We start from the raw sequence: 11424 nt of genomic DNA on the forward strand, positions 1-11424 counted from the left end.
ATCAAAAGAAAGCTGAAGTGGTAATATTAGTATTAGACAAAGCCTGCTCAGAATAAGGAAAATTATCAGGAATACAAAAAAACATAATGATACAGGGGTCAATTCTTTAATCAAAGCTGTGCATGTGCCTAACAACAAATCATCAATATATATGAAGGAAAAACTGATAAAACTGCAAGAAGAAATAGAGAATCTACTTATAGTTGGAGACATCAACTCCTTTCTATCAATAATTGACAGATCCAGTAGATAAAAAATCAATTGAACTGAGCCACACAATCAATCAATTGGATCTAATTGCCATTAATAGACTATATACAATAATAGCACAATATGCATTGCTCTGAAGCTCACATGGAACATCCACCAAGAAAGACCACATTCTGGGCCATAAAATGCTCTTCATTAATTAAAAAAAAGGGAATCAATATGTGTTCTCAAACCATAATGAATTAAACTAGAAATTAATAACAGAAAGACAGCTGGAAAATCTCAAAGCCTTTGGAGATTAAATGACACACATTTAGTTTATCTTTTAAAATTTTTGTTTCATATTGGAGTATAGTTGATTAACAATGTGGTGTTTGTGTCAGGTGTACAGCAAAGTGATTCAGTTATACTGAATACATGTAGATATTCTACATGTATCTATTCTTTTTCAAGTTCTTTTCCCACTGAGGTTATTACAGATTATTGAGCAGAATTTCCTGTGCTATACAGTAGGTCCTTGTTGGTTATCTACTTTAAAAATAGCAGTGTGTATATGTCAATCCCAAACTCCAAATCAATCTCTCCTCTCCTATACTCCTCCCGCACATAACCATAAATTCAGTCTCTAAGTCCATGAGTCTGTTTCTGTTTGGTAAATAAGTTTATTTGTATCATAAATGGCACACTTTTAATAACATGAGAGCTAAACAAGAAATCTTGAGAAAAGTGGAAAGTGAAATACAATCTATCAAAATTTTTGGAATGCACAGTGCTTAGAGAGAAATTTATAACACTAAATGTAGAAAAGAATAAAGATCTAAAAACAATAAGAAGTTTTATCCTTAGGAAACTAGAAAAAGAATAGCAATATTAACCTACAGAAAGCAGAAGAAAAAGCATAATAAAAATCAGGGAAGAAATCAATGAAATTGGAAACAGAAAAAGAATAGAGAAAATAACAAAACCAAAAGCTAGCTCTTTGATAAAAATTAGCTCTTATTGTATTTATAGTTTTTATATCTCTGCAGCTATCAACATTATCTATCATTTCCTTTTAGAAACACACTTTTTTGTTTGTCTTCCATAGCTCATCATCTCCTGATTTCCCTCCTAACTTGTTAGCTATTTCTTCTTTGTCTCCTCACCCAAAATTGCTTTCTCTCTTTCACTTTTAAAGAAAGGTTGTGGTGCCTTAGTTTTGGGACACTTTCTCTTCTCAATGTACACATTTTCTCCTGGATGATCTCATTCATTACCATGACACTACATGCCACCCAAACACTATCTAGGTTTCTCCAGAAATCAGAAACTGGGGCAAAGTGTTAAAAGCAAGTGTTAAGTAGTATAGTCATTTTCACAATGTTGATTCTTCCAATCCAAAAACATGGTATATCTCTCCATCTGTTTATATCATCTTTAATTTCTTTCATCAGTGTCTTATGGTTTTCTGCATACAGGTCTTTTGTCTCATTAGTTAGATTTATTCCTAGATATTTTATTCTTTTGGTTGCAATGGTAAATGGGAGTGCTTCCTTAATTTCTTTTTCAGATTTTTCATCATTAGTGTATAGGAATGCAAGAGATTTCTGTGCATTAATTTTGTATCCTGCTACTTTACCAAATTCATTGATTAGCTCTAGTAGTTTACTGGTAGCATCTTTAGGATTCATCTGCAAACAGTGACAACTTTACTTCTTCTTTCCTGATTTGGATTCCTTTTATTTTCTTTTCTTCTCTGATTGCTGTGGCTACAACTTCCAAAACTATGTTGAATAAGAGTGGTAAGAGTGGGCAGCCTTGCCTTGTTCCTGATATTAGTGGAAATGGTTTCAGTTTTTCACCATTGAGGATGATGTTGGCTGTGGGTTTGTCATATATGGCCTTTATTAGGTTGAGGAAAGTTCCCTCTATGCCTGCTTTCTGCAGGGTTTTTATCATAAATGGGTGTTGAATTTTGTTCAAAGCTTTCTCTACATGTATTGAGATGATCATATGTTTTTTTCTCCTTCAATTTGTTAATATGGTGTATCACGTTGATTGATTTGCATATATTGAAGAATCCTTGCATTGCTGGAATAAACCCCACTTGATCATAGTGTATGATCCTTTTAATGTGCTGTTGGATTCTGTTTGCTAGCATTGTATTGAGGAGTTTTGCATCTATGCTCATCAGCGATACTAGCTTGTAGTTTTCTTTCTTTGTGACATCTTTGTCTTGTTTTGGTATCAGGGTGATTGTGGCCTCGTTGAATGAGTTTGGGAGTGTTCCTCCCTCTGCTATATTTTGGAAGAGTTTGAGAAGGGTGTTAGCTCTTCCCTAAATGTTTGATAGAATTCACCTGTGAAGCCATCTGGTTCTGGGCTTTTGTTTGTTGGAAGAGTTTTAATCACAGTCTCAATTTCAGTGCTTGTGATTCGTCTGTTCCTATTTTCTATTTCTTCCTGTTTCAGTCTCAGAATATTGTGCTTTTCTAAGAATTTGTCCATTTCTTCCAGGTTGTCCATTTCATTGGCATACAGTTGCTTGTAGTGATCTCTCATGATCCATTGTGTTTCTGCAGTTTCAGTTGTTACTTCTCTTTTTTCATTTCTAATTCTATTGATTTTTAAGTCTTCTCCCTTTTTCTTGATGAGTCTGACTAAAGGTTTATCAATCCTGTTTATCTTCTCAAAGAAACAGCTTTTAGTTTTATTGATCTTTGTTATTGTTTTCTTTGCTTCAGTTTCATTTCTTTCTATTTTTTACATCTTTATTGGAGGATAATTGCTTTACAATGGTGTGTTAGTTTCTGCTTTATAACAAAGTGAATCAATTATACATATACACATCTTCCCATATCTCTTCCCTCTTGCATCTCCTTCCCTCCCACCCTCCCTATCCCACCCTTCTAGATGGTCACAAAGCACCGAGCTGATCTCCCTGTTCTATGCAGTTGCTTACCACTAGCTATCTATTTTACATTTGGTAGTGTATATATATCCATGACACTCTCTCGCTTTGTCACAGCTTACCCTTACCCCTCCCCATATCCTCAAGTCCATTCTCTAGTAGGTCTGTGTCTTTATTCCTGTCTTACACCTTGGTTCTTCATGACATTTTATTTCTTAAATTCCATACATATGTGTTGGCATACAGTATTTGTCTTTCTCTTTCTGACTTAATTCACTCTGTATGACAGACTGTAGGTCAATCCACCTCATTACATATAACTCAATTTCATTTCTTTGTATGACTGAGTAATATTCCATTGTATATATGTGCCACATCTTCTTTATCCATTCATCCAATGATGGACACTTAGTTTGTTTCCATCTCCGGGCTATTCCAAATAGAGCTGCAATGAACATTTTGGTACATGACTCTTTTTTTTTTTTTTTTTTTTTTTTTGCCGTACACGGGCCTCTCACTGTTGTGGCCTCTCCTGTTGCGGAGCACAGGCTCCGGATGCGCAGGCTCAGCGGCCATGGCTCACGGGCCCAGCCGCTCCGCGGCATATGGGATCCTCCCAGACCGGGGCACGAACCCGTATCCCCTGCATCGGCAGGCGGACTCTCAACCACTGCACCACCAGGGAGGCCCTACATGACTCTTTTTGAATTATGGTTTTCTCAGGGTATATGCCCAGTAGTGAGATTGCTGGTCATACGGTACTTCTATTTTTAGTTTTTTAAGGAACCTCCATACTGTTCTCCATAGTGGCTGTAGCAGTTCACATTCCCACTAGCAGTGCAAGAATGTTCCCTTTTCTCCATACCCTCTCCGGCATTTATTGTTTCTAGATGTTTTGATGATGGCCATTTTGACTGGTGTGAGATGATATCTCACTGTAGTTTTGATTTGCCTCTCTCCAGCGATCAATGATGTTGAACATTCTTTCATGTGTTTGTTGGCAGTCTGTATATCGTCTTTGGAGAAATGTCTATTTAGGTCTTCTGCCCATTTTTTTTTTATCTTTCATAAAATTTATTGTATTTTTAAAATTAGTTTCTGCTTTATAACAAAGTGAATCAATTATACATATACATCTGTTCCCATATTCCTTCTCTCTTGCAACTCCCTCCCTCCCACCCACCCTATCCCACCCATCCAGGCAGTCACAAAGCACCAAGCTGATCTTCCTGTGCTATGTGGCTGCTTCCCACTAGCTATCTACCTTACGTTTGGTAGTGTATATATGTCCATGCCTCTCTCTCGCTTTGTCACAGCTTACCCTTCCCCCTCCCCATATCCTCAAGTCCATTCTCAAATAGGTCTGTGTCTTTATTCCTGTCTTACCCCTAGGTACTTCATGACATTTTTTTCTTTAATTCCATATATATGTATTAGCATATGGTATTTATCTTTCTCTTTCTGACTTAATTCACTCTGTATGACAGACTGTAGGTCAATCCACCTCATTACAAATAACTCAATTTCGTTTCTTTTTATGGCTGAGTAGTATTCCATTGTATATATTTGCCACATCTTCTTTATCCATTCATCCGATGATGGACACTTACATTGTTTCCATCTACAGGCTATTGTGAATAGAGCTGCAATAAACATTTTGGTACATGTGTCTTTTTGAATTATGGTTTTCTCAGGGTATATGCCTAGTAGTGGGATTGCTGGGTCGTATGGTAGTTCTATTTACCGTTTTTTAAGGAACCTGCACACTGTTCTCCATAGTGGCTGTACCAATTCACATTCCCACCAGCAATGCCAGAGTGTTCCCTTTTTTCCACACCCTCTCCAGCATTTATTGTTTCTAGATTTTTTGATGATAGCCATTCTGACTGGTGTGAGATGGTATCTCATGGTAGCTTTCATTTGTATTTCTCTAATGATTAATGATGTTGAGCATTCTTTCATGTGTTGGCAGTCTGTATATCTTCTTTGGAGAAATGTCTATTTAGATCTTCTGTCCATTTTTGGATTGGGTTGTTTGTTTTTTTGATATTGAGCTGCATGAGCTGCTTATAAATTTTGGAGATTAACCCTTTGTCAGTTGCTTCATTTGCAAATATTTTCTCCCATTCTGAGGGTTGTCTTTTGGTCTTGTTTATGGTTTCCTTTACTGTGCAAAAGCTTTGAAGTTTCATTAGGTCCCATTTGTTTATTGTTGTTTTTATTTCCATTTCTCTAGGAGGTGGGTCCAAAGGATCTTGCTGTGATTTATGTAATAGAGTTTTCTGCCTATGTTTTTCTATAAGAGTTTGATAGTTCTGGCCTTACCTTTAGGTTTTATCCGTTTTGAGTTTATTTTTGTGTATGGTGTTAGGGAGTGATGTAATCTCATACGTTTACGTGTACCTGACAAGTTTTCCCAGCACCACTTAATGAAGAGGCTGTGTATTCTCCACTGTACATTCCAGCTTCCTCTATCAAAGATAAGGTGACCATATGTGTATGGGTTTATCTCTGGGCTTTCTATCCTGTTCCATTGATCTATCTTTCTGTTTTGGTGCCAGTACCATACTGTCTTGATTACTGTAGCTTTGTAGTATAGTCTGAAGTCAGGAAGCCTAATTCCTCCAGCTTATTATTCGTTCTCAAAGTTTCTTTGGCTTTTCGGGTCTTATGTGTTTCCATACATATTATGAAATTTTTTTCTAGTTCTGTGAAAAATGCCCGTGCTAGTTTGATAGGGATTGCATTGAATATGTAGATTGCTTTGGGTATTAGAGTCACTTTCACAATGTTCATTCTTCCAATACAAGAACATTGTATATCTCTCCATCTATTTGTTTCATCTTTAATTTCTTTCATCAGTGTCTTATAATTTTCTGCATACAGGTCTTTTGTCCTTAGGTAGGTTTTTTCCTAGATATTTTACTCTTTTTGTTGCAATGGGAAGTGGGAGTGTTTTCTTGATTTCACTTTCAGATTTTTCATCATTAGTGTGTAGAAATGCCAGAGATCTCTGTGTACCAATTTTGTATCCTGCTACTTTACCAAATTCATTGATTAGCTCTACTAGTTTTCTGGTAGCATCTTTACGATTCTCTATGTATAGTATCATGTCATCTGCAAACAGTGACAGATTTACTTCTTCTTTTCCGATTTGGATTCCTTTTATTTCCTTTTCGTCTCTGATTGTTGTGGCTACAACTTCCAAAACGATGTTGAATAAGAGTGGTGAGAGTGGGCAGCCTTGTCTTGTTCCTGATATTAGTGGAAATGGTTTCAGTTTTTCACCATTGAGGACGATGTTGGCTGTGTGTTTGTCATATATGGCCTTTATTATTTTGAGAAAAGTTCCCTCTATGCCTACTTTCTGCAGGGCTTTTTATCAAAAATGGGTGTTGAATTTTGTCGAAAGCTTTCTCTGCATCTATTGAGATGATCATGTGACTTTTCTCCTTCAATTTGTCTCCTTCATGAACCCGTGTCCCCTGTATCAGCATGCAGACTCTCAACCACTGTGCCATCAGGGAAGCCCAGTATTTATCACTTTTAAGCAAAAATACTGAGGTCCAAAATTGAAAAATTATAAATAGTATCGTTCCCATATTAAGAAAAATGGTACTTGAAGAACTTTGGTTACACCAAGAGCCATGTAAGAAATTATTAGTTGTGTCCCTCACTTGGTACTTGATCACGTGCTAACAAGTATTGGTTTACATATTTTCTTGAGAAATATTAGGTTATTTGGAAGCAATGTCATGTCTCTTTCTTTTTGCTTGAATTATAGTCCCATTATAAATGTGGTATTTCTACACAAATATGACATTGGATATACACTGGTAGAATTTAATTAAAAAGTTTCCCTCAAGGTTCTAGTTACTGAATGATAGGTAAACATGTTTTATGAATTCAACATTCAACCAATGTGGAAAGTTTTCTAGCATAAATAACTTTTTCCTCAAGAAAACCATAGGCCATCATTAAAACATCTTTGTTATTATTATTTTTGAAAATTATGGTTATGTTTTTTTAAATGTTATCTAATTATATATGCTGACATTTTTAAAGGTGAAATGATTTGATGTCTAACATTTTCTTCAATATAATGTGGGAGCATTGAGAAAATATGATAGATAGGCCTCTAGTTTATAACTGATAAAGTGAGTGATAAACAAATGGAGGTTTATTATTTCATTCTCTCCACTTTTATAGATGTTTAAATTTTTTTATAATAAAAAGTTACAGCACCAGAAGTAATCCTGAGACCATTTTTACTGCTTACTCTATATGGTAAAACATTTATCACCATGTTTGGGGACAAGCTTTTTCTCCAAGGAAATATTAAATATATTTTTTAGATTTTCTTTTACTTCTTCTTCATTCAGTGTGTTAAACTCTACCAAATCTGTATTGTCCTTATAATTGAATCTCCTGTAGGTGAGGATGAAGCCCACTAAACAGTGAACACCTTCTGCAGTCTGCAAGGAACAAAATGACTTGCTTGTAAAGACAGATGCTGGAGATTCCTGAAGGTATATATTCACAGACTCAAAGTCTTCAATTGTTCGAGGTTCAAGAGTAAAACAGTAGATTTTCCGATATTTATTCTTTTCCAGGAGCTCAGAATTAAGAAATTCTTGGTTTGGGATATACTGCTCTCTTCTGATTTGGTCCAGGTACCAGATTCCTCTCTCTTCTGTCAAGCGGAAGATGCAAGGCACCTGGGGCTGATCCTTCCCAGAAATTAACTCTAGAGGCTGCCACATCTGGTAAGAGCATCCAAATCCAGCATCAGCTATGTAGTTCCTGTCATCAATGGTCACCTTCAGCAGGAGGTGAATCATGGCATGGCTATATTTGTTTGTTGAAGTGTTGTATACATACCCTCCCAATATCGTGGTCTCAAAACCAATTGTGGTCAGAGCCCAGTACAGAAGATGATTGACTTGGAGACACCACCCACCTCGGTTCCTCCTCACAATTTGATCAAAAATGGCCTCTAAGCCCAATTCCATGGCTTCCCCACAATGGATGTTAAGGTTCTCAAAGGGAATGGCTCGGATCTGGTGCTGAAGAATGTCAGTTAATGTTTCCAAGTCCAATTTGTTCCTACAGTGCTTATAACCAATTCTTTCAAAATATGCTTCAATGTTCATGATTCCTTAAGGCAAGGAAAAGAAAACAAAAACAAATATATTACTTTTGTACTTGGATTTCTTTGATTAGCCTAATGATAACAAATGTATTTTAAACATGTAAACACAAACAATGGTTATAAATATCTGTAATTATAAGCCTTTTTTTGTGTGTGCTTTTAGTGTATTAATGACTTTCATAGGCATAAATTCAGTTAATGGTGCGAGTAACCCTGAAAGAAAAGTATTATCACTTCTTCCATGTTTTGAGCATGAGAAGTTGGAAATCCAGATGAAGTGATGAGTAAAACGATAAACAGCTTACATGTGGGTTTCCTGGTGATGAATAAGGAGAGGTACAAGTTGCTATCAATTAAAATAGAGTTTACAAACAGTTTCTAATACAAACAGGAGAATTATAATATAGTACTTTCATTCATGGTACTTGACCAACTCAATATCCTCTTCAGCTGAACCTTACACAAATTTCCCCACTCAAAGATTCATATTCATTCAAAAACTGATTTATTGATTTATTCAATAAATAGTTTACTGAAAATCTATTATGTGTATGTTACTGACCTAGTGGTTGCTTATCTTAAAGAATCTTACATTTTAGTGGGGTCTGGTATGACACAGTGAATTAAATGAATTTTTAAAAAATACAATTTCTTAGATAGTGATAAGTGTTCTGGGGAAAATAAAGCAAAGAAGGTAGATAAGATGTGCACAGAGAGAGCTTCAGTTTCCAATAAGGTGGGCAGAGGAAGCTTCACTATGACTTAAAGGATATGAGAGAATGAGCCATGTCCACAAATGTGGGAGGATGATTTAGGAAGAAGGACCAGAGGGTTAAAAAAAAAGCCCTAAACTGGAACCTGCCTAGGATCTCCAAAGAACATTCAAGGAAGACAGGATGAAGGGAGCAGAGGTAGTAAGAGGAAGCATGGATTGAGATGTGATCTGACCTATTGTCTTTTACTCTGAGATGAGAAATCGCTGTGAGAAGGGCAGTAGGGGAAGGCTGCAGTTTGGGCAAAATGCACCATCATCAAATTGTTATGTCTGGCTTGTATGGAGAGTGAGCTGTACATACTGAGCTGAATGAATAGACATGTGACCCCGTTAGGCACAATCCAAAGCACATTTGCTCTAGGACCAGTGTTTTCCTCGTGGATGGCATGTGGTCCAAGTCAGCTCAATGAGACCCTGTTGAGGAACTTTTGCTGAAACCTAAGCAGATGCTTCTACTGCAGGGCCAGAACCTGGTAGGATATTTGCTCAAATCTACTAAGAGAACTTGCTGAAGAATAATATCAACAAAGAATTTATTGAGTTGAGGAATGAAAAGCAGGAAAAGGAAAGATGAGAAAAGACAACAATCAAGTTTCAAGCTACATGTTTCTGGTAAGGTGAACCAGAAAAAAAAAGAAATCCTCATTTTTTAAAATCTCATGTACGAAATGTTTCTGTCCCTGATACCAGAGTCATAATCCAGTGTGGACACTGATTGTAACAGTGGTGCATTACCATTGATAAGATGACATGGCCTGAGGTGAGAGGCTACAAAAGGCCCTGCCCCTAGGTTAATGGTGATAAGTTATGTATTCCTGTTCTCCTTCTTAATGTCATTTCTTTCAGATTCACCTAATTCTCTTTTTTGATCGGTTATTCTTCCCATTTTGCTAGTGTTTCAACTTTTTCTCTTCTTGATGTCTGCAATCTGATCTCCTCCAAATCTCTTAAGCTTATTTCATTTCTTCTCATCTTTACATGCATCAGCACAAGTCAAAAACTCTATGACTCAGACACCGAGAGAACAACTGGTACTTAGCCAGACCACCACACACTCTCTTCTGCTTCTGTATCCAGAATCAGTGCTGGGTAAGTAAGGAGGGCAGGTGATGTGGAACAAAAGAAATATGATTTGGACCTGCCTGGCCATTTCATTTCTGGGTTAACCAACATCATTTTATTTGGAAATTAATGTATATTTTTTAAAGCTATCTTTTGATTTTAAAGATTTTTCTTTGTTCCTTCCAGAGGGGATGTGGGGATATATGTGTACATATAGTTGATTCAATTTGTTATACAGCAGAAACTAACACAACAATGTAAAGCAATTATACTCCAATAAAGATTTTAAAAAATATTATGTTAATTTAGAATTTAGTAACTTCAAGTTCATTGAGAAGAAGCCAGGGTCTGGATGCAAGCAACATGTTATAACCAAATTATACCTGCATATTCCATGACTAAATATAAGAGATTTTGTACTACTGAAGTTATGATAGAAGGTGAAATATGGAGGCACTAGAAAGTAGTTTTCAGGATAAAACTGGGTGAAAACACTGCAAAGTTTATATATTGACTTGTAATTTAGATGTGCACTGATATACCAGTTCATTTTCCTTGATCATAAATATAAGAAAAGAATAAAAGGAGGGAGAGTGAACACACTTAGGGAGCCAGCTGAGATGTCTCAGAAAAGCATACCTTTCTGAGGAAGTTCAATGTAGATTGAGTCTCAGTTTTAATTCAGAAGACTTAGGGTAGTTCTTCTTCCTAGTCCACACTGTAGAAATAAAAGAAAAAATGGTTTTAAATATATCATATTCTTCCTTGAAAACAAGGACAGTAGTTCTCATTGGGACATGAATATGAAGAGTATTTTAAAATCACAAAACAGAAGGAGTAAAATGGCCATTTGGGTTGCATAGAGAAGAGAGCTGAATGTACAATGATGGGAGATGGGAGCAAAACTTGTGGGTTCTAAGCTTGGAGACAGTGGATGTCACCAGCAGGGGGCTCAGACACAACAGACCAGATAAATATTTGTCATACAATCAGCAAGGATGGGTGAACCCTGTCTCAGTCCCCTGATTGCTACTACAAGATTTACCAAACACAGAAAAGACAAGTATGTAATGGTAACACCTGTCTTCCTTTAGGTGTAAAGTATAATTGGGGATATTGGGGCAGAAAAATAAGGCAATGTTCTTAATGTATGGTGTCACCAGAAAGGATGAAGAACCATCTGCATGCAGAAGACCAGCCATCAAAATATCTCTTGTCTTCAGTCAACTTCCCTCATCTCCACTGGAAAGATTTCAGAGTCCAAGGTCCACTCCAGCCAGACATCTCACCAGTCACATTTCATTCAAAAAACAAATAAAAGATGGAGACAGAACT

The 11424-nt window shown here is 36.4% G+C and overlaps 2 protein-coding genes across 2 annotated transcripts in view; both read right to left on the minus strand.

Annotated features, from left to right (window-relative positions):
* The window catches only part of LOC132481131 (arylamine N-acetyltransferase 1), a 38424-nt gene extending 27625 nt beyond the window's left edge, over nt 1-10799 (minus strand). The window contains exon 1 of the mRNA XM_060085754.1: nt 10729-10799. The gene's annotated coding sequence lies outside the window, so the exon portion shown is untranslated. The remainder of the gene's footprint in view (nt 1-10728) is intronic.
* Nucleotides 7195-10809, minus strand: LOC132481133 (arylamine N-acetyltransferase 1-like). Its single transcript, XM_060085757.1, has 2 exons — nt 10729-10809; nt 7195-8258 (listed from the first exon to the last, which is right to left on the minus strand). The coding sequence occupies exon 2, from the start codon at nt 8251-8253 to the stop codon at nt 7381-7383; it is 873 nt and encodes a 290-aa protein (XP_059941740.1). The 5' UTR covers nt 8254-8258; nt 10729-10809; the 3' UTR covers nt 7195-7380.
* Nucleotides 10810-11424: the final 615 nt, after the last annotated feature.

Source organism: Mesoplodon densirostris, chromosome 20 (assembly GCF_025265405.1).
Source record: "Mesoplodon densirostris isolate mMesDen1 chromosome 20, mMesDen1 primary haplotype, whole genome shotgun sequence".
NCBI classification, from domain to species: domain Eukaryota; kingdom Metazoa; phylum Chordata; class Mammalia; order Artiodactyla; family Ziphiidae; genus Mesoplodon; species Mesoplodon densirostris.

Bases quoted from the DNA above. Each gene is read 5' to 3' on its own strand.
- LOC132481133 (XM_060085757.1), bottom strand. From the start codon at position 8,253: ATGAACATTGAAGCATATTTTGAAAGAATTGGTTATAAGCACTGTAGG.